This window comes from Ooceraea biroi, chromosome 2, assembly GCF_003672135.1.
Source record: "Ooceraea biroi isolate clonal line C1 chromosome 2, Obir_v5.4, whole genome shotgun sequence".
Lineage (NCBI taxonomy): Eukaryota > Metazoa > Arthropoda > Insecta > Hymenoptera > Formicidae > Ooceraea > Ooceraea biroi.
In genome coordinates, this window is record NC_039507.1 from 4,316,503 (window position 1) to 4,340,153 (window position 23,651).

The 23,651-nt window shown below is 41.7% G+C and overlaps 2 protein-coding genes across 3 annotated transcripts in view; both read left to right on the plus strand.

The window, feature by feature from the left end:
- Window positions 1-270: 270 nt before the first annotated feature.
- LOC105281716 (protein DPCD) lies at window positions 271-2,072 on the plus strand. Its single transcript, XM_011343145.3, has 4 exons — window positions 271-562; window positions 1,046-1,248; window positions 1,495-1,728; window positions 1,810-2,072. The coding sequence occupies exons 1-4, from the start codon at window positions 499-501 to the stop codon at window positions 1,900-1,902; spliced, it is 594 nt and encodes a 197-aa protein (XP_011341447.1). The 5' UTR covers window positions 271-498; the 3' UTR covers window positions 1,903-2,072.
- Window positions 2,073-2,378: 306 nt separating this feature from the next.
- The window catches only part of LOC105281717 (RNA/RNP complex-1-interacting phosphatase), a 38,547-nt gene continuing 17,274 nt past the window's right edge, over window positions 2,379-23,651 (plus strand). For both annotated transcript variants that reach the window (XM_026975334.1, XM_011343147.3), the window contains exons 1-5: window positions 2,379-2,523; window positions 3,101-3,176; window positions 17,897-17,928; window positions 18,828-18,915; window positions 21,213-21,292. In XM_026975334.1, the coding sequence (XP_026831135.1) occupies window positions 2,501-2,523; window positions 3,101-3,176; window positions 17,897-17,928; window positions 18,828-18,915; window positions 21,213-21,292 (299 nt within the window). In that variant the 5' untranslated portion in view covers window positions 2,379-2,500. The remainder of the gene's footprint in view (window positions 2,524-3,100; window positions 3,177-17,896; window positions 17,929-18,827; window positions 18,916-21,212; window positions 21,293-23,651) is intronic.

The window sequence follows — 23,651 nt, forward strand, 5'->3', positions numbered from 1 at the left end:
ATGTTACTGACACGATTATATTACTTCTTTACATAACATTTTGCATTCTTTCGCATTTACAATACATATACGCTTTCGAAAGTCGCGCTTAATTCAATCTCATTGTTCTCAACATGGCGGCTTCCGGCTAATTGGCCACACTCTCCCTTGACCCTCTCTAGAATTCAACGCTGATAGCGCCTCTTGCGGATGTCGATGTAATATATTCCCAGCTCCGCCATATTGATTTTTAGTTTATATTTTCCAAAGGTAGATTTCCAGATGGCGTTACGCCTGTGCAAATTTTTCCATAAGAAAAATATGTTGACTGATGTTGACCTTGGATAAATAATGCACATTTGATGTGTTTTGCACCTATACGCAAACTTATCCAGACAGATCTTTATCTATCCTATCTTATCAGATATAGAGAGAGAGACTTCTTTTCGTCTTGCTTGTCTATTCTAGTCGTAGTTGCTAGGTGACGACTAATTTATTTATATTTATTTAGGGAACAAAATGACGCCTGACTTGTGGTTGAACACTCTGAGGAATGCTGAGAAAACTGTATTTATGCAGAATGGTAAGGAAATAACTATTACGTTAATCATTTTTTATAAGTGATTTATTACAGTTCTATTGCATGCACAATTTCACTGTTGGATTTACTAGGCGTCTTTAACCTCAAAATGTTTGATCGATACGTTCGTACAAGTGAAAACATTACGAACTGTGCAATCATAAGCATATGAATATTGTTTGTACAACTGTACAAAGATACAGAAAAATTATACTCTTTTATTGTAGCAATAACATTTTGCTAGAGTATCGATAAATAACCTAAATAATTGTTACTAATTACAGTATATAATTTTATTTAAATTCATATATTAATCGTGCAAATTAATTCGGTACTTTTTTTCACGTATGGTTTTTACAAAAACAAAGTATGCTAGATGAATTGCAGAATTGAATCTCATAGTAATGTTCATTTTTTCAATTAATATAAGGAATTTCTTTTATTATTAATTTCTTATTAATTTCTTTTATTTTTTATTGCATATAGGAGGGAGAAAAGCTCACTTTTTGCTAGAAGATGGGAGAGAAATGGTAGAAGAATACAATGCAGAGACAAATGTGGTAATACGCAGGACATGGAAGACGAAAAATAGTTTTGACACATTCACTGGTTGGGAGGTAGAAGTTGGAACCTCTGTACCTAAACAGAATAATCTCGAGACAACTGGGATACAAGAAAGTTCTACTAGTGTATGTTATGTTTTTTTATTTACGAATAATGGAAATATGGTTTTGAAGAAAGAATGTTTACTTACAAATATTAAATTACTAAAAGATATGCATAAAAATACACAAAAGTTTGTGTATTGCTTGAAGTGGTAAATTTGCCAGTTATTACTTCAAAATCATTTTCTGTCATTTTCTTATTAATTAATTCTGTAATAGAAATCTTTGTTAAATGTGTGTTTTATATTTGTCTTTTAATTTGCTGCACAGCCATTCATTACAAGAAGAATAACAAAAAGGAGCCTTGAATGGCGGATTAGGAATTTGCCATATCCCAAAAATGTATATTCCGTTACTGTAGAGCATGATGATACTATAACTGTACGTACAAGCAACAAAAAATACTACAAAAAGATAAGAATTCCAGATCTTGAGCGGATCGGACTAAAGCCAGAAGGAAAAAATGTATCGTTTATGCATCAATACAATACTTTAATTATAACGGTATGAAAACTATTTTTTATATGTCGTTTTTATATTATTCATTTATGATTCATTTGTTTATTGTATTCTCCTTTATTTTAGTATAAGAAGCCGCTTGAACTGGTCGACACGGAAAACAAAATATTAAACATGGTATTGCAACAGAAAGCAATTGAAACAGATTTGTTTAAATAAGTAATAAGTAATGTAACTGTTTATATGCCTAATTAAATTAAATATTAAATACTTATGTTTAAATAAGGAATATTATTTTTAAATAATTCTTATATTTTATTGTCTTTCCAAAACTTAGCGCTCCGTGTAGCTTGTATCTGAAGGTAATTAAATACGTTATATTTACTACTTTAAAACTTAAAGATAATTTTAACTTTTGTATTTTTTTAACTAAAATTTAAGCAGTATCAAAAAATAAAGTAAAAATAAAGCGATCTTTTTTTTGATTGATTGTCTGTAATAGAAACTTTTCCATAAGTTGGAAGATATGCGACTAGGCTATTTTATATAAGCTTTTATAATTACGTATATTACTGACATACAATTTTTGAATTAAATAAAAATATTAGTACCGCCAATACATGGAATACGTAATTAAGTTCGAGCCATCAGAATTGTGCGCTAATAATCGAAAGATCGATTAATCGTTCTGCGTCGCCGATTTCACGCGGTTGCGTCTCTGCTGCGTGCGTGCGTGTGTGTGCTGTGTGGTGGCAGTATTGCGTCTCGGTGTTATGCCGTTACTTTCGCGGTAAGAGTTTTGAGCGGAGCGGCAAATATGACAAATTCGGTACCGGACAGGTGAGAAATCCTTCAGTGATTATGCAATAAAGATCGCAGAGTGCTTCGCAGTGGTTAAAGCTGCTACTTTATGCGGTCGTAAGAGAGGTCACATTGCGACGAGGTTATGTGCCGACTTATCTTGATGATTGATTTGTGATGCATTTTATGGCAATGTTGCTAATCAAGCTATCGTATGATTCCTAATCCAACGACTAAAGCGCGATTTTAAGTTATCTGATGCGCTAGCAGAGAGTTGATAGTAGTTTTACTAATGCTGCTTGTGTTCTACACCTTTTTTTGGAGCCGCTACGTTATCGATTGAGCAGGAACATCGCACGTGTTACTTCCCGTTGTCTAACATAGATGGTGTTTAATAATTGTAAAATTTCAAATTATGAATTATAGTTCGATATAGAGCGTTATTGTACATATCAATTTGTAATTTGTTCAAATTGCGATTAATTTTGACACGTAACGTACGGTTATTGCATCGATTTAATCAGAAAATAATTTAGATATCTCGAATATCCAGTTAATTTATATATACATGTTGTTTATCATTGATTTAATTATAGTTATTTTTCTATACTCGCAGGTGGTTAGAGTACAAAGCTTTCGGTGGTGTAATTAAGGGCACAAAAATTTTAGCGTTCAAAGTTCCATTGAAAGATGTAAGTATTTTTACAAATAATTAAGTAATTTTACTTCGCAATTTGTAGTTTTTAATACGAATTTCACAACATAATATCAAAGCAAAAAGAGAATTACAGTATTAATAATTTTTCTCTGCACCATGCTACGTTTTCGTTTAAGTGTATAAATTAAAAGAGAGGAAGATGTTTTATATTAAATTGAAACACAAGTATTGTGTAAAAATTGATATTACGTGTTGTGAATATGAAAGTAAGACAGAGTAATATGTAACGGAGCAAATCGTTATACCGGCGTGATTCACGCGTATAGAATCATTTGAAAAATCGTCAGAAATATATTCAGAGATAATAAAAAGCGTCTGGGGAGATTCTTTCCCGGTTCTGCTTTGCGCCACCAACGAAGTTTTATAGGAACGCATTGCACTCGCGGAATTCGGCCGCAGTTCGGTCGAGATAGAACGCCCTTCTCATCCACCCTCTCTCTCTCTCTCTCCGTTCCCCGATTCCCTTTTCTCGTTCTCGTTCTCCTCCCCGCATTAAATCAAAGATTCTCTTCGCGGGGGTCGTGGTGGCTGCACGGCAGATAAGATCGCGTCGCATTCTCGAAATGGACGACGCGGCAGGTACACGCGTTGGCGCTACGCTATGCACGTAGAAGTGTGGGTTCACGCACGCACGCACGCACGCAGGTCGCACGCACGTTCGTGGGATCGTGGCACGGGTTCCCCCGTTAAATCGATGCGACGTCGGAAAGCCGGTGGAAGAGAGAGGCGAGAGTGCGTTTACCCGTCTACTACGGGGTGTAACAGGAGGGTGGGAAGAAAGCAACGTCGTCGTCCGTGAGATCTCGTATCAGCCGCGGCCAAATTGCCGTATTGTTGCGCGCGATGACCCCCCCGTAGATATAAACAAGCTTGATGTATGTGCCTTTTCGGGCAATGCATGCGGTATCGGCAGCTCGGTATCGTACTCCGCTACCGATTCTTCTCGTCTAGTACGGTCCCAAACTAATAAGTGAAACGTATCTTCTAACGTGCTTGTTACTTGACGTATGGCTCACGCTGTGATCCACCGCTTCTTATTAAGGATCTTTGGAATTTTTCATCGAGAATAGGACGCGGTAGGCCGCGTGAGGGACGAATCATAATGACGGAACTCTTAATTCTTTGATTGTAAGTGACGATATTGGCCAGATTTACTCCTGCTTTTGATGCTTGCTCTTTATGTCTAGCTTGCTTCTCATCTCCCGGAAATGTTAAAATATTAAGGTTCCTGGAACAATAAGGTAACAACAATTAATTATAGAAAAATATACAAGAAATATAAAAAAATCAAATTAGCAGATCACCGACTCAGCTGATTGTAAAGCAAAGTAATGGCATTTGTGTCAAACTTAAGTTTGCCTATTTAATATTGCCTGTGAGGAACAAGTTTATTATAAAATTCTATATTAATTAGTGAATAATCTTCTTTTCTTTGATTTATCTTATTTTAATCCCATCAATTTTAACGTCTCGCAGGCGTCTGCAAGTGTACGTAGTCGACAAGTTCCCGCGCGCAGCGATTCGTTTTGAGGAAGATATTTTGCATGAACATGAAAATGTTGTTTAACGCCTAACGGCCGCGTCGCGGTATTTTTACTGCCTAAAATAATAAGTTGAGGTCAGTCGCTTCCTGGTTATCGGCCTAAGGGCCGCGCATACGCCACGTTGCATATGCTGATTATGGGCGGTGCGGCGCATAGTCTCCTAATTGACGGCCCAGGTTTCACAGGACATAAAACACTTTTATATACCTTCGACTCCACGTCGAGAGATCTCATTAAAACACGTAACGATAGTCTGCCTAATTGACCAACGCCGCGCCGAAGCTATGACGACGTGCACTTCTGATACGCGCACTCACGTCAAATCTCACTGCTTATAACATAATCTCATGCCGCGCCGTTGCGGCTCTCGTTATCTCGCCGAAGGTACGATTAGACGGGCCATTTCTTATGGCAATTATGGCTAACGATAATTTGTATGTTAATCAACGTTCAACAATTACCGATCAACGTGCCGCGATTGACGGTGATAGTTGGCGGACCGCGATGATAGTTCCCGATAACTTTCTCCGAAGAAACGAAACATGATCTGACCACGGCTTCATTTAGTTTCATTTGACTATTGATGATGTCGCGTATCCTTATTTATTACAATGACAATATAATTAATTTTACCAGATGCATTTGATGGAAACGTTTAACGATTAAGCAATTCGTCCAGCAATGATATTTTCGTTATTATATTTTCTCAAGTCGATTCACGAGTTTCACTGATATTGTCTAATTTTGATCGCTCACTCAAAGTCTCGAGAGACTTGACACCGTGCTTTATGCAGTCGCGACGTTCACCGGGATCTACGCAGGTCGGTCGCAGGTCAGAAAGCCGCGGGATTCGAGTGGCGAAATTAGCGTTCCTAATTTGCCGCGCGGTTGGAGGCGAGCAGCAACGTTTCTGATCCCCGTTTGTCCCGAGCTATTTAATTTCCGCCTAACTCGCAGCCGGAACCGGTTTTTCCCGTCCACCGGCCGTTCCCGTGCGCGCGTGCAGGACAGTTGCAAATAAGTTTCGGCTCGGCGGGATCGCCCGCTATGCATATGCCTTGCGCATGCATACGCAAAATAGGAGGGTGCCATGGCTAATTGATTCTGGCGTCGCGGGCATTACATAAAACAAGTCGAAGCTGGGCCCCGAATTGGACTCACGGCTGATTGGGCCCGCTGTGGCGGCGGTGGCGGCGGCGGCGGCTGTGGTCGTGATGGTGGTGGTGGCCGCGGGGGGTCACTCGTTAATAGGACCCTCAAAGGCCCAGTGCCAGCACCCATTCTTGGGCTGCCTTGGCTCGCGCACGGCGAACGCTTCTTCATCATCTATAAGAACTTGTAACAAATATCGGCTTACACGGAACGTGATATGCTCTTCGCCGACGTTTCACCGTGGGCCTTCTATCTTCCCCTCGTTCTTTTCTGATTGGGGTACGGCGCTGACCCGACGAATTTAAGATGGCGTTAGTCATGTGCTCTCTGTATCCCCCGACGCATCCCTTCGCTGAGTTTCGCCCTTTTCTACGATGAATTATGGAGATGAGCTAAAAACAGATTCGTAAATAGATTTTGCTCTTGTGTCTGGTTGTTAACGTACCTTTTCTATTTTTTAATAAAATTGGCTTGATTAGTTTCATTCGAATGACGTTTGCTATTCGAGTAACAACATTGCATTTATTTTCGCGTTCACGTATGTTTTCATTAGATTGTCCACTACGAGTTAAATAGAAAACTACCAAGCTTTTTTTATTTTTTCTTTCTGGACGACATGAAGAACATTAAATATGAAATTCGACCACACATCTCGAAGATTCTTCCTTTTTTTTCTTCTTCCTCTTTTTTAAAACTACCGTAACAATGTGGGGTATTTCTGCACGATGGTAGAATATTAATTCGTGTCGGGGAGCCGAGATAGGCCTCGCTCGGAAATAGATAGCGTCTCATCGTGGGTGATATCTGTATTTCAACCCTCGAAAATCCCGAATATTGAGATTGTTATCGCGTGAACTTCTCAGTTACACACGGGCTATACACCCTCGTCTCAGTAAGCATATAAGCGATCGTGTCCTCAGGGATAAGATGAATGGAGGGATAGATCATTTTGTATTTTAAATTTGCCTAAAATTTTGTAGAGGAATGCAGCCTTCCAACTCATGCTCCAACTTTAGAGGAGAGCACCTTTGATTTCAATGTGCAACTTAGATCACAATAAACTTGAAATATAGTTTGTATCATTGCGACATTGAAATGATCTACAAAATTTTCATATGATATCACATGCAACTAATAGCATTATATATTTGTTTCTTGATAGAAAAGCCAACTTTAATTTTATTTTGAGATTTTCAAAGATATGTGTGGAATGTATTTTTAGAGAGATACACACGTGTATCCATTTCATACAAACATTACTTTTTAGCCTGAAGTTGATATTTTTTCAAGACGTAGAATTTTTCAGCGTAGTCTTAACATCCAAACATCCCGCCGACTCATCTGATTAATTCCGTTATGATAACCTAGGAATGTAGGATACCTTTTTCCAGATGACCCTTTCATTTCTCATAGCTTTTACCTGCTTTTACCGGGAGAAGCGCCGGTGGCGCAAACGCCGGCAAAAGCATCGCCGGCACCGATTGCTTCTGTATTTTTCAAAACGTAACGTTTCATCTTACAGCGAGAACACTGTGTCTTGATTCGTCGTGATGTCGGCATATGGTAATCATTATTCACGGCTGCTATACATGACGTTTTTGCTAGGATATCATATAGGATTAGTCTCACGAACATTCTTTCACGTATGATTTACGAGCAAGATCCTCGCGAACTTCATCACTCGTGCGACATATTCGTGTCATGGTCCGAACCTTGCGTCCTTCTGACCGACTCTCGTGTCTCCTTTTTTACGACAAAATATTAAGTAACGACTCTCGGCGATAGCGATCGGTTTGGTCACTGTCGGAGATAATAAACGGCGGTGCTGTTCTTTGTCGTAGTCGCTAATCTTATGGGTAAATAGCCGGCCATTTCCTTAGTTTTGCACAAGTTTTATTGCGAACTTACGAAATTGCGTGCAACCTTTCCTCCGATTGTTGGACCAACACAGTTTGAGACGCATTTGTGCTCCTGACTCATGTGTCATTACAGAATTTTTGACATACATGCAAATGTATCTGTTCTGTAGATCAAAGCAAAGTAATATTTTTATTATCATTGATTATGTCTTATACTCTCAATTTTTAATCACTGTATCACATTTGAATTTGAGTTCTTAATTCCTATCTTACAATAACTCGATTAGTTTTGCAAATTTGTCTCATAGTTTACATAAGATTATTCACTTAAGTGGTATCTAGACATGGATTGATCCGTCAAAGCGGTGTTATCTTAAGATTACATTGATTTAATGATCCTTCTCACGAGTTCCCCGTGTCGAAAGATTACAGTGATTAATTCGGGACACGTCCTCGCGTCACTGTTACGTTTTCCCATAGTAATCGGCCGTGCATAATCGTTAGATAAGCGGATTTATTAGCTCTCCGCGAGGCGTACGCGTGTTCTATGTTATTAGCAATAGTAAGTGTTTGTTTAACACTCGCCGAGGAGAGGTGGGCCCGCGGGCGCCTCCTCATCTTCCCATAGCCGTGGAGCATTTCACGAAAGGGATGAGCAGCATGGTGAGTGGAGGAAGGAAAGCGGCGATGTGAAAGAGAGAGAAAGAGAGAGGGAGAAAGGGAAAGAGACGGCGATTGTAATTTATGCCGAAGTTAGCGAGCAACTTCGATGACTTTGTAAAATATTACTGATCCCCGTTTCGGAGATCTTATCTGGGTCCGACACTGCACTCCGTTTCGTCGGAACGCCTTCCTCTTTCTTCTTTTCTTCTTCTTCTTCTTGTTCTTCTTCTTTCTCGTCTTTTCTTCCTTCTCTTTCTTCGTCATTCTCTTCTTCTTACTTTCTTTCCTTCGTCTTATTTCTGCTCTTCCTCCAGCAGCCTGGCGCCTCTAGAAGAAGATCGCCGTGCGTCACGCCGAGACCTAGTGCGCCAGAACGACTTTGCTTTCGAAGTTCCGCCGATCGACACCGAAGAAAGCATATAAACATGTCATTTGTTGATGAAACTAGTTTTTATCTGTGCCTGAGCAGGGCGGAAGTGTTGAACATTTTTAGCAAATTGAAGGCTGCCGGTTATTTTATCTGTTATCGACACTGCCGTTTTGCGATCTAATGTCTTATTCTGCGATTCGATCCCGAAATGGAAAGTGCCGTTATACATTTATTAATCTCATTTTCATAGTGTCAAATATTACTATAGAAAAAAATTATTTCATAATTTTTGTATTGACTAATTAATTCATACATTATAGGCGCTTTGAATTATTCTACCTCAAGATTACTCTACTCAAAAGATTCTTGAAATAACATATTTATATATAGCTTCCAATTCCTGAAACGCTTTTCTTTATCTTAATACAAAAACAATTACTCTGAAAATGTTATAAAATATTGACAATAGTCCATTGTAAGAGGCCTACTTTTTTGACGCAATATACTCCTCAATAAAGTTCATGTCAAAGTCAACCAGTGATGGGAAAACTACTTGCTCAGTTCATCATAAAGTAACGACCGGTATATACGAGCATGCAATAAAACTACTGCTGCAAATTGACCAACGAATAGTAAAAGTTTTTGTGTCGCGATAGGAGCGAGCGGTGAGTTCGTGCAGGTGAAAGTCCTCACAGGTGTACGCGCGCTCACACACGCCGAAGGGGGTAGTCGCGGCGAAGGGAAGCTCGACGTGCAGGACACTTTTGTCTCGTACTTTAGTGTCACGCTGTCCCATCCATCGTGTCTCATCAGATATGCTGGCCAGGCTACGGTCTATCTCCGTTAGATAAGATGGCGAGTGTCCATCTCCGAGGGTTCCTCTCTTTCCGGGAAGCCCGCGGTGCAAAGGAGATCTCGCAGTAGCCAGTCTTATCTCCTTACCCGATCGTGTTTCGCCGTTCCTCTCATTTTGCGAGGCTTCGTTACGCGTAGGTACTGCCCACTTATGCACGTACGTGCGCGGCAACGCGGTGGCGCGCGTCATCGTAAAGAATCCGGAGGATATACTCAGCCGGTGGAGAGATACCTAGCGTGGCTCTATCTCCGGTTCGCGTGGCGATTCACGATACGACTTGGCATGTTTTTGCACTAGTGCCGTTTACTGTCGCCTTACGGTGTGCCGTTGACAAATAACGCTTACGAAAATTCACGGTTCCGCTTTTACCGAGAATACTACGCGGCCGTGTAAGACGCACGTGCTGTTTGGAACTTCAGATCATTTTACGTAATTGACGTAATCGCGTTACGATACTTGGAAAAATTCCCCGTAATACATTAAAGCAAGATGATCACCTTTCTTTCCAATTTTAATTTTATGCAGTGCGATATACTGAGAGCGAGTTTTATACGACTTCATTGTAACATTGAAGCATTATTCTGTACATTTATGGCTTGTTTTTCTTTTTTATATCACTTTATCATTTTCTTTGAAACTAAGTCTGGAAACTCGTTTTTTTATACAGATTTATGAAACAAAATAGCTCTTTGCTATTTTGAATATTCAATGTTATATATACAATTGTTATTTTCAGAATACTACATAAGAAATCACTGTACAAAAGGAGATAGTGACCATTTTTTCATAAATGTTAAATAATATTTTAAAATATTTTACACAATGATAACTTTTGGCTACTCGTACATAGAAAACGCGAACGAGCAAGTTGAGGGTGATCGCAGTTTTTTTTTAAACTACAGCCGAGTCGCGGGAGCGTTTCTTCGGTATATGTACCGGCTAACCCCGTTGATATGAGTACGGGGAAATAATGGCCCGCAAATGTTCCGCGGGAAGTTCTCACAGCGATGGGGATCGTTGAGGAGGCAATAGTATTACTTCTCCTTTATTTCTCGACTAGTACCCCCTCCTCTCATCGCGTCGCTCCGATCTCACCCCTACGTTCTTTCTTCGCCGTCGATTTCTCCCATTCCGTTTCCAGCATCATTATATGCGACGGAGTGCAGTATCCGCCTGGATTGTATCGCGCAATCGGGAGGAGGAGAGAAAATGGGAGGGAAAAAGTAAGAAGACTGGAAAGAGAGGAGAGAGTAGAAAGGAGCGCACGATGAAAAAAGAGATTGGGGGATGAAAGAAAGAAACGATTGTGGATTCGCCGGTGGTTTGGATGCCACAGCCCGAGAGACGTGCGGCATCGGCTTTATGCTTCTGGTACATAAATTTCCCGTGAATGGCGCGCGTATAAACCGGCGCCCACCGTTCTGTGCCTTAACTTACCCCGTGTCATCGAGATTTTTCCCCGCAGTCTTCTGCCGCTGGTTTCCTTTCTTCCATCTGCTTCCCTGTCCCTCCGCGTGCTTCTACGGACTTTCCCTGTCCTGGTGGTCGGTGGATCTTGATCCTTCCCCTGTGCGAGATATCTGCTCGTCTGTTTACGGGAGTGTCACCGGGCGCGAGGATGACACGCGAGAAAATTTTCAAATTTATTGGCTCCGGCCGCCTCCTACCGGCTCTGTTGCACCGTCGATTAGTTCCGACGTTCTCGAAGAGAAAAGATAGGGCACGACGGCAGGCGGTGCCCCGTGTCCTATAAATCTTTGCGCGATCGTCGCGTCGGGACCTATCGGGATACCGTGCGATTGGTTACGCGCGTTATAGAGTAATATCAGAGGAATTATTTGTTTAGCCGGCGGTCCGCGCCGTATTTGTCGGTCGATCTGTTTCCATCGCGCACGAATGAACCTCACAACGACGCACGATTTGGCGGACAACGTCGTCGAGGTACGTGGCACGCGGTGGATGATGCAGAGAACGAGGGAAACGCGGGGAGAGTCAGTCAACTGCGAATGGGCGTGCTTCGGGGGTGATCGGACGGCGCCATGAGCAGGACGACGCGGCTCTTAAGATCCCCGGGAAATCTTCTTACCTTTCTGTTCCTTCTCGAGAAACTGACGAGGCGGGGTCGCGCCGAGGCAAGAAACAAACATTTGTTTAAACGATCCCGACAAGTCACGGCCATAAATACCTGCGGGTCGTTAATCTTGTCTTCGGTCGCGCCGGTCGTTCGTTAATGCATAATGTATTCTCACCCCCGTAGCTAAAACAATCAATCCGTGAGTAACCTCCGGCACACCGGCGAGATTCCGCTCATCAGCGGCGCAATCTGGCCGCGCGGAAGAAAAAGAAGAAATGCCACTCGAGTGTCGATAGAGACGAATAGGAAGAGGTGGTTTGCCGTGGATCTTCCTTGTTTCAGGAATGGCGGTATCGTCGGCGACTTAATGCGACTCTGCGGGCGTCGTTACGACCTTTCGGAGCTCGTGGCCCTCCGCAAGAATTCTGTAATAAAAGCGGCGTTCGATCCTGACTGGGAAATGCCAATGCCGGTATAAGTCATTTCGGTCGTTTGCTGTAACTGTGCCGTGAATACCGGAAGCCCGACGTCGCAAAGTGATGGCACGCAACCGTAGCTTCAGGGAATCTACTAGGGCTCCATTCGGCGTTACCAACACGAAAACGCTATAACCGCCTCTTCTGCGATGCCCACCCATAATATCACTTAATGCACGTCGGCGACGTCGCGATTGCTGCAAAGAGGGTTGTATATTGTCGTGTCGATATTATAACACTGTTCCTGTGGAAAATGTATTACATTGATTTTTATTGATCTTGCGCTGCATGTCTTCTTGTTTCTTTATTTTAAATTAAGCGTGTTCTCATAAGTTTGAAATAATATAAAAATAATCAGTCACACTTAATTCTCTGTAATTTAATTTAATTAACACAAGAACTTAAATTGTAACGAGAACTGAAAGTATTACATGGTTTGAGTCGTTAGAATGCGTAGCAACTCTCTAGAGAGTTACGAGGAAAAAACGATCTAAGAAAACTAAATTATATATGTCTTAGGTTATTATCTGTGTAAAGATTTAAATTGGTGCCTTAGGTCCATGTTCCAGTTTATTCATCGCTCAAAATAGAATATGATGACAGGTTACAAATATTCGTTAGCTTTTTGCCGAAAGTCATATAAATAGACCATCATTCATCCGCGCAAGCCTCGTTATAATTAGTTGTCTAGCGTCCAGTATCGGCGCGATTGTCTGGCGTATATATAAATTTCGATCTCGCGGTATCGTTTTGCATACGTTCCCTCGTATGTCATAGCGCCGACGACGGACCACCGGCGACAACGAGAAACAAATTCGGGGAACAAATCCGTGATGTCGGCGAACGTGTAGGATCGCGAGCCTTGTCTGGCGGGTACGGTGGAGAGAGAGTACGACCCCCTGGGGCGCGTAGACCGCCCTGAAAATATTTTTAATTTTATTACAACCTGTAATATGGAAATTCTATGGTCGTGGTTATCAGGTGTGAATTGAATTATAGCGACTGCCGACGCGGCTCTATTATTTATACACGGTCGGGAAACACGTTCTCGCTTTCGCCGCAAGCGTTCACGATAGTCAACGATAGGAAACACGCGGACGCGCAATGGCAGTCCATAAAACCTCGTGTCGGAGCAGTACTAATTCGTTATTCACACAGAATGGCGAGGCTGCGTCGCCATATCATGGTCTACGACGTTCGTAATCAATTCCTAGACGCTTGTATCCTATCCACGTGGATGCAAGCTTTGTCGTGCTGATACGAACGATTTAATTCAATTTCCTCCTTCGTTCCTCGTTGTTTCTCCGGTCTTGGAGAATTTTGACACCTTCCATTCGAATTCTGAAGTCACTCTGCTATTCGTTTGTAAAATCCCGCGTAAAATTCCCATAAGGCAGAAATGTTTTCGAGACACCTTGTAATCCACCGTCGTGTATGGCTGATGATATCTCTTGGGATCACGCTAATGGTCAATTCGCCGAGCACAATGGGGCACCCGACGAGCGGCAGTTAATCGACATTGAATCGATCAGCTTCGGATGCTTTTGACAATCGTGGAATATTGAATTGATTTGTGATTATTAGACAGAGCGCTCGAATGGAGAATCAATTTTCCATACAAATCCTCTTTCTCTCTTTCTCGCAAGGGTTTTCTTTGAAAAGAGTTCGCTTGATGCGGAGATTGATGGACTCACGTTTCATCTGTTGTCCAACATCAACTAAAGCTATTTCCCACGTGTTAGGAAACACCATGTACACAATAAATTATGTGAAAGTCATTTCGGCAGTGATTATTACAAAGATGAAGGAGTAAAGAAGAAAGAATGTTTTGCAACCTGCAATAAATTGTAATGTAAATAGCATGTTATTAGCGTGTTGCCTGCTGAATAAATACGCGTTGCATTTGATGAAAGATCGGTTATTTTCTGGTAGCAAGCGTAGTGCATTCGTAATGTTCGCTCAAAATGCGATCTACGATCTCGAATGTAGACCAAAGGCGTTCTTCGATCGCGCTTAAATCGCCGCAAGTTGGTAATTCTGCTGCAATAAAAATGCCATAAATGGTTCAGCCAGTATAGTTCTTATCCTCAACCGTGCTTGGGTTCAACGTGCTCATAGTCTCTCAGGATCGTGCGCAGTCGATGATGTATCTCTCCGGTGAGTATGAAAAAGTCATTGATGACAGTTGGTGAATGGTGGCGGTTGGTGAACAACAACGTCGTCATGTTGTCGCACACGTCTTCTTTCCGTGTGAGTGACCCATTTCAGGTCTCTTCGAGTCTTCTGCCAAACGAGGAAGTAAGTGGATACGAATAACGTTACGCATATATCAATTCGGGATGGTCATATAGCAGTCTATATGATCCTCTTGCGCGGCTCTATACGTGGAATATCGTCCTCTCTTGCGACGAGATGGGGGTCGCTGGCCCCCTTTTCCTTATTTACTCCGTCTTGTTCTCGTAAGCTTCGTGTGTGAATTCGTTCGCAGTGTATATCTGCGATCGTTTGTATCTTCGAATTCTGAGTAATTTTTCCGTACGAGAAAAAATGTTTTACGAATTAATTAATGATTAATGGAATTTCTGCATGTGAACAAAAGGAATTGATGATCCTGAATGATTTCGTTACATGGAGACTATTTGATAGTGTAAAATTATTTATTTAATTGTATGCTGCTCGAAATTTCAAAGTAATATATTTTCTTGTGATTGTCAAATATTACAGTTTTTGGCCATTCTTGATGAAAGTAATCTCAAGAGACAATTTTTACGTTACAAAAGATACAGTTAAAAGAATGTGTGAGTGAGTAAATGAATTTTTTAATCTTTTCGTAATGGTTTTTTATTTAAGCGAGATGCGCATAATGAATTTTTAAGTAAACCTTCACGGTTCTTGGTCATTTTTCATTTGATACTTGGTCGTTTTTCATGCTTAGACTATTCAGGTGAATAGGAGTTTACGAACAGTCCATGAGAAATACAGTAACCCAGTGACACGTAGAATGTTTCGCTTATTTCTGTTACAAGGGTGCTTCTGTTCTCTGGGTATTGTTCGCATCGCTCTCCGACTTGACTGCTGCGTCGTCCTAGTTTGCATTAAGCCAATTTTACGCCGCCAAATTATTCTGCATTGTACCTGCTGGGAAGATTACGGGAGTTACGAGAGTTATTCAGAATGTTACGGATATTCTGCATGCGATGAACTATTATACCTGACTACGAATACGAGTACATATACTCGTACATATCCATTTCTCTTTAAAGTACAAGAAGATAAAAATATTCTTTTTTAATCTTTTCATTTACTTGATTTGTCTTTTGGAATTATTAAATTCAATTAATTATGTTAAATATAATTAAGTATTTTGTGTAATTGAATTAGTATATTTATTCAAACGTTTTTCATTTTAAAAAGCATTTGGACGTTTTCATAATTAAATATAATAATTCTTTCCAATAATTCATAATAGGTTATTTTTACAGTTTTACAATTGAGATTTTTGCTCATATTAATATCACTGTCAATATCGCATCTAAATTTATAATATAATATAAAAATAATATAAAAATATATTTTTCACTCTTGTCAAAGTTCTCACGTTTCGGAAATTGCGCTGTCGATTCTCAATGATTAGGTGAGGATTTTGGAGCTTTATGACTTGATACAAAAGCATTCTTTACTTTCGACATTTATTGAGAGTTAAAACTTTATTCATTTCAATTTTTTCACGACTTGATTAAACTTACTTAAATTATTTTTACCAAGGAAACTTACTTTTCAACTATTATTATTGAGAAATCAGTATGAAATACAGCACATGTAATACCTAGAAAAATATAAATTACGACAGTCATCACAAAACATTCATAATTAATCAATAATCGAAAGATAGCAATACTTCTTCTATAAAGTTAGATATTGCACGATGTACTCGATGTTAACGGACCTGGATAAGAATGCGGATGAAGGGTCCAGGAGGAAAGTCCTCGACGCGCGACGGGCGCTGCACGAACTCGTGCGACTCGTCAGGAAGAGCCACAATGCGAGTACGGTCCACTGGCCGATAATCCTGATTTAGACGGTCCCATATATTAGACTAAAGATCGTGAAATTGAATGGTGGAATCAGTGGAGGGAGCGATTCGGCTGTCAACCGCACGAGGAACGGAATGTATCGTGCGAAAAAATAAACTGACCCCGGCGCGAGCGGGGGTAGTATATTTCGCAGGTGGACAAATGCTCTTTACCTGCATCCTCTTTCTCTTTCCTCTCTCTCTCGCTTTTTTTTTCTCGACTGTTCTCCGTTTGTCGTCGTCCACGTTCTACGGCCGCCGATCTCGGTCCTCCCACCGAGGAGTGCCGCAAATGTTCTCTCCCGTGAAGGCTCGTAAATCCTTGCATTTACTTCTTGCCTCTTGTCCTTGCTTGGAGCGTAAATACATGAATCCCGCGACTCGTCAAATCGAGGCGAGACGCACGTTGACATTCACCGACTGCAACCGATTATGCCGTAGTATTGTTCGGTCATTGTGAATTTCCGATCTTGCATCATGTGCATAGCGTAGTTATTAAGTAATTAATGTTATAACTCTTATTATGATATTAAAGGTCATAGTACATACGTTGCCTAGAGGTATTCTTATATCAAAGCTAAGAAATGCGTTTATACAAATGCCTTTTTACATTGCGTAACGTAGTGCGCAATGTGTCTCTGTGTACAATTTGTATCGTGTTGATTAAAAGTGTGGAATTATCTTTCTCAAAATGCGAAATTAATCGGCTATCGAGCGGATAGGGGAAAAATCTCACGCCTAGTCGACATCGGATTATTACGTTCGGATACAAGAGCCATACTATGAGTCCGTTATTAATGCGACCGATACTCATTCCGTACTCATCCGTAGATACGATCTCTCCGCCCAGCCAATCGGATGGCTACGTCTAAACCCGTAATTACCATTAGCCCACCCATAGCGGGTGCGATGCTGCAAGCTGACTAACGAAAGTTTCAATTTACTGTGTAGCATATATTCTATGCAATCTACTAATCTAAAATATAAATGTATATCTAAAACATACGCACCATGTTATGCACTATATCATCATTTTCTTAATTCCACATTATCCACATTAATAATTCAGTCTTTTTCAGTGTTGTACGATTTTGCTTTTCTGTATTGCTCTGATTTACTTGCGGAGACTTTACATGGAGTCTTTACATGTGTGACGGTGTTATATCGATGGTATCCGCGTGCAATGTCGATGTACGTGGTGTCGAAGAGTGCCGGTGTAACAAATATCGAGTCATCGTGCCCGTGGCTGAAGCGTGCCTTCAGGGTTTCCTTCGGCGCTCATCGGCGTCCGCCGCGTATCGTTATCCGACATGAGATTCAAGTCGATCAATCACTCGTTAGCCATATGCGATCCGTGATCGTGGCGCGCGATCGTCTCGTGCGGCCTATTAAGCTCGTGCTATTAATTATCAGTTACATAACGGGGGATGACTTGCATATCGCCGTACATACGTCCGCGTGGCTCCCACGAGGTGCAGTGGCAACCGTGACGCGAGGATGAAGTCGTTCGCCTCGTCGAGTTTTCCCTCGAAGCATCACGTAGTCACGATTGCCGCTAACGACTATTAATTACTTTTCCTCGCTGCGTTTCTCCCTCGATGATGAGCACTGTTTTCTTTTTGTTTCAGGCCATAGCGAGGAATCTGAAGCCGGAACAGCGGTGAGTATCGGGATGACTCGTCATTTGGACACCTCGGGTAAACACCATGGCCAACCGCCTCGTTCATTCCGCAAATATCTGTACGCCACATTTACAGCGCGCGGTGCAGAATTTCTCCCCTGGCAGACAAGGGATGATGCATGAGCGTACTAAGACACATTAGCGAGATCGACGGAGCGATGTCGCGCCGTGGTAATCCGATGCGCGAAAAGAAAAGGAAACAGAAAAAAAGAGATAGGGAAAAGGAGAAAGGGGAATTTCAGCCGTTTGTCGATAAATCGCGGCGCTCGTGGAAATTATAGCAATGATCGTGGTAACATGCCCTCGACGGCGCGATACTTCTCACTCGATCAGCCATATAAATCCACCGGGTCACATTAGCTCGCCGTTAATAGCTTTTAAATCGACTAGTATCCTAATAAATTTTACGAGAGCTTTTTTTAATAACATCCCTGCGCGGACACGAGCGAAGCTTGTTTATTTATGAGGAATCGTTCGTTCATGGGCTCCGTAGCTCGTTTTCGTAGATATAGGCGTGCGTACATGCACGCACGCACGCACGCACCTGGTACGTCCCTCAGAAGGTTCTGATATATCGAAAGGGATGGTGAAACTATTTGGGCCGACACCCCCGCCTAATCCGATTCCTTTCGCTCGGAACCTCAGATTCTTCGCTTCCCTCGATACATCATCCAGTTGTACAGATTGCGCCCCTCGAAAAGGATTCCCCCCCCCCCCGCGTGCGCCATCTTAGCCGACCAGCTTCTTCGGTCTTCTTCCTATCCAAAAGCGAAAGAAGACTTACGTTTTACAATTCAAATAGCGCAGTGATTTATGAGCGATCGATAAATCGAAACGTCGTTCATCGCGCATATTATAAGACTTGTTTATTGTTACAGATTCACGATTCAGGTATTACGGCAAGCGTTTCCTCATCTCAAGTGCATCATTGACCTAACGAACACGTGCCGTTACTATGACGGAAAGGTAATAAAGCTAAAAATTACAAGTTATTATTAGATTTTTTGAGATTATTGTATAATACAACCAAACTTGCAGTGATCCTCCAGTAGTTGATGTATTTAGTGATCGTGCTGATTTTAAAATAGGCGTCGAATGAATTAATAAATTTATTCGGGATTATTGCATAAGATTAAAAAGAGGCGACATGCAAGCGATACTGTCTGATGAAATAATGCTGATATCGCCACGCGAATTTAATTCAGAAACATATCGCGTGTCGTTCGCGTTTCAGTCGTAATTTGCTGTCTTTATGTACGCACTCCCTTACCTTTTAGTAACTCGAGACAAGAGACTGTCTCCTCTCCTCATTCTCCGCGAGCTTGTCACCTGCTGCATTCCTTGATCGAGCAGATATACAGACTGTCTCTCTCGCTCTCTCATTTTTCCTTTCGAACCTCGGCCGTTCGTTATCTTTATTTGTCTATCATATCGCTCTCTTCGCTTCGCTGCCGTCCTTCAGTCTCTTTCTCTCTTTTTCGCTCCGACATCCTAATATCACATCGGGGTCAGTCCCGGATACGAGAACGCTCGAGAGCGGCTCGACTAATTTGTAGAGAGGCCGCGAGCTAATGAACTTATTATTAGATTTTTGGAATAGCCGGCCGCCAACGACTCGATCTCGTCCGGTAGACCGCCGGTCCAAGCCGGTATGTCTGAGCGAGAATGTGTCCGCGGTGCTTTCTGGGTCAGAGCTGTCAGAAACGAAGACCGATCAATTATACTAATAAGTCGTGGAGTCGGTTTGGTCGCTCCATCTTTCGCTTTTTGCTCCGGCTTCACCGACGTTTGGACAGCCATTTGCCACGCGAGGGGAACGAGGAATCCCGCTCGAGAGAATATATTTTAAAAACACTATGCACGCCGCCGTGAGCATCAATAGCGCTGCGGGGCAACGATAATTAACAGAGAGATCTCCTGGTGTCGCCCACGCCTAATTAGAGCGCATTATACATGTATAATGAAGCGCTTAGCCAGTCCTTTAATTTCCCAACCTCGTGGTGATGTCACAAGGGAGGGGAAACAAGATTGTTTTGTAGGGACAAAAGATACCGCCTCGTGAAGATGTTATCGTCAGTAGCAGAACGCGGCTCTTGTTTCCCTAATCTCAAATGAATTTTGTGTATTTTTTTCTGTTTGAAATATAGAATACAAATACGAAGTATACTAAATATATAATTAGAAAATTTTATTACATAAAGATGCTAAAGATTCGCGTGCACAAGCCGCAAAAGTTTCATGGAATTTCGCGACACTTTCAAGAAATCATTTCTTTTCAGATTTGTTATAAATTAACTTTGTTTTTATTGAGATCGAGCACTGGAGGCATTCTCTTGAGCGTGTGAAAGAATTTCTTGCGTATTATCGGCGCCTGGGGAGAAAAGAATAGCCCCAAGATAGCCATTAAGGGCAATATTGCACGATCACCAGGATTGAGTTTCTAAGATCTCACTAAAAGCAAAGTCGAAAAGATTGATTATTATGACGTGATCTGTCATCAGGGTGGAAACACAAGTGGTAACTGATATCATTCCTAACAGGTTATAATTACGCTGCATCGCTGTTGTAGTTAATCAATATATTTTTAATAATTGATAAGTAAATACCTGGATGTCAAAGTGAAAGAAAAATAACAACGTCGGTAATTTTCGTATCATTGTTTGATACTCGATCATCAAGGTTGCACAAGTGTGTGTGTCCTCTTGTGAGAACTTACTTTTTACATTATTTAGTAGTTTGTCTTTTCCTTTTACATTTGTCAGTAGTGTGTGATGCATGAAAACACCGACTAGAGATAGATAATAGAGAGATTCATGAATATGCAATGCTCGTTGTTACCTTCAGGCGGATGCTTATGCCAAGGATTACTTTTCGAGATACGAATGACTGTGAATCTTACTTTCGTTCATGTTAATTAGGCCTACTAGGTCGTATCTTTCCTTTCCGCCCTTGCAAGCTTTGTATCTAACGATCGATTGTCTCGGTTTACGTCGGAAAGCGTCGCATTTAGATTCTATGATGATGATCCACTCGCACTCGGAAACGTACGATTATTCGCATTGTTTGTGATTGACGGTTTTATGTGTGATAATTGGCGATGATAATGAGCGCTTCGGGGCGATGTAAAGAGACAATAGCTCAGTCGAACAAATTATACGTCCGTACTCAATCAATGCATCTCTGTGTTTCAGCAGAGAATATTCTGCTTTTGTTACATAACAAGACGTGTACGATTGTTCATGCCATTGATGTCTGTGTTGTAGGAATTTACAAATGCCGGTATCAAATACGAGAAAATTGCTATACCAGGAAGGAAGATACCAACCATGGATATAATTGAAACGTAAGTAGCGCGGATTATTTGATATATCGCATTTTAATCTTTTATTAATTCGTTGTATTCAAGATACTTGCACACTAAATAATCTAAATAGTAAATGTTATTGGACAATAATTATGATTGCAAATATTTGAAATTTAACGTACATGTTTGAATACGTATTCAAGTTTACGAACAATACTTACAGTCTAACTCATAAATACTACGATGTATTTCAAGCTGATTAAAATATGGAAAACTAATCTTTTTCTTCCTAAGAGTGATCATTCTAACATAAATATTATAACACGTCAAATTAAATAACGGTAGGTGGCTGAAGCGTTCAGGGAACGATCCAGTCGATTTACAGGCACGTGTGCAAAACATAAAACGAGTTTCTTTTAACACGACTTGCGTTAACTTCTCTAGTTTAATGCCAATCGTATTTCACGTTTACTGCTTTCTCTCATGGCGATTGATCGATTGGCGCGCGATTCGCATAGTGCAGATAAATTGTCCTGCCTACAAATCGTGCATCACCTTAACAAGGAAGTCAAGTCCAGCATGTTTTTCCGTTTACCGTTTTTCTGGTACTGAACATTCTCGTTCCTCACCGTCGAGGAACCAGGAGAATTATCGCGCCAGAAATTTATCGCTTGCCTTTCTCTTTTTTCTCTCTCTTTTTCCTCTTAGGTATTTTTGTCCGCTAATTTAAGTTGTAAAGCGCGCGCTATACAGCGAATCGCGTTACACTGTCCGGAATACCTCAGTTCATATTGCAGCGAGTAATGAGTTTAGTTATACGGTTGACCTCGCGCGATGAGTCTGGTATCGGTGGTATCGCCGTGCCATCGCACGACGATTTTTGTCGCGTTCGGCTTTAATCATTCGCCGCGGAGCGATGATGCAATTTCCGCGCTTAATAGCGTTGCTGTGTAGACGTGGTTTCTCAGACGATGGCAGAGTTCTTCTCAGTCTTTGGTGCCTTTTGGCGTTTTTGGTGTATATATCGCCCGCGACGTAGAATAAAATGTACAGCCACATTAAGGAGCCGTTCGATGCTCATCAAAAATGCATTTTTCTTTGCTATCCTTGATAAGATAAGTTTTTATGGGACAGTTTTATATCTTATGGCTTTATGTAGTATCGAGAAAGCGCAATAAGAAAACCATAATTGAACATTTTATAAATCTTATTTTTTTATTTAATAAAACGGAGCGCTTAAAATTAGAGCGCAGAAGGATTATTTTCGCTACTGCAAAACTGTCAAATTCTCACTGAAAGATTTATCAAGACACTGTCAGCAGCGTATTGATAGCTACACACTACCAATTGTGTTCTTCATCTTGACCGGTCATGGAAGATCTCGCGATAAACGCGATAAATGGAGTGGACGCAATTGCTAAAATTCTCATCTGACGGTCGTCAGGTAGCCGGAAGGCTTAATAAAATTCCCGAAATTCCGAGGCGATGCCAACAAGTGTCCGAGATAACATCCAATTCCTCGTACTTTGCTCGTGCGGGATGGGAGACGCATGTTAACCTTTGCACGGCGCCATCACGAGCGCGCGCGCGTGTGGCTCTCCTCTTCCTCCGGATGAGGTACATGCAAAACAGCCTGACGGAGCCGGCTCGGTCGACTAATTAACCGCAATAAACGTCCAGTGATTTACCGAACATTGTGCGCCGTATGTACGCGTACTCTTGCTTGTCTTCCGTCTCCTCTCTTCCTCCTTCTCTCTCTCTTCTCTCTCTTATAACGTGTCCGTCCGTCTCTAAGTACTATATAATCGAATAATGTGTAAAGACCGCGTTATACGATCGGACAAGAGTAATGCTCGAGTGCCGTAATTAGCGGCGACTGCTGACGATGTATAAAAACTATTTGTTATTGCGGCAATAAAGGTATTAATTATCGTGTCTCCCAAGTGTCGGGAAGTGTCCCGCGCGTACAGGGAGAAATATGAAGACGTTCCACGGCGGTGCCGGGCGCAATTATTTCTCGCGGCAAACGCGCTACTAAAAACATTTTCGTAAGTGCGCCGCGCGAAAAACGTGACGCACGCCACGCACGCTTTTAACGACATCGTACCGCCGATTTTTCGTCGCGTTAAGTGCTATTTACTCGCTCGGCCGAAGTGACGTAGGCATAATAAATATGCAAGATATTTCCTTGATGCGGGAACAATGTCGCTCTGCTTTGTCAACCCTCGGCAGGCCGACCGGCCGGGTCAAAGCACGACCTTTCGCGATCGCCCGGCTTCTCGTTCACCTCCCGCGGTTGTCGATCGGCCCGCACAAAGGACGCGGCCCGATTTGTATAATTCGAGGATAAAACGGTGATTCGCATCAACGGTTAATAGCCGGCAGGTATGCGAACAGC

Coding starts and splice junctions, on each gene's coding strand:
- LOC105281716 (XM_011343145.3), top strand. CDS start 499: ATGACGCCTGACTTGTGGTTGAACACTCTGAGGAATGCTGAGAAAACT. Junction 563..1,045: donor AACTGTATTTATGCAGAATG/GTAAGGAAATAA, acceptor TATTGCATATAG/GAGGGAGAAAAGCTCACTTT. Junction 1,729..1,809: donor ACAATACTTTAATTATAACG/GTATGAAAACTA, acceptor CCTTTATTTTAG/TATAAGAAGCCGCTTGAACT.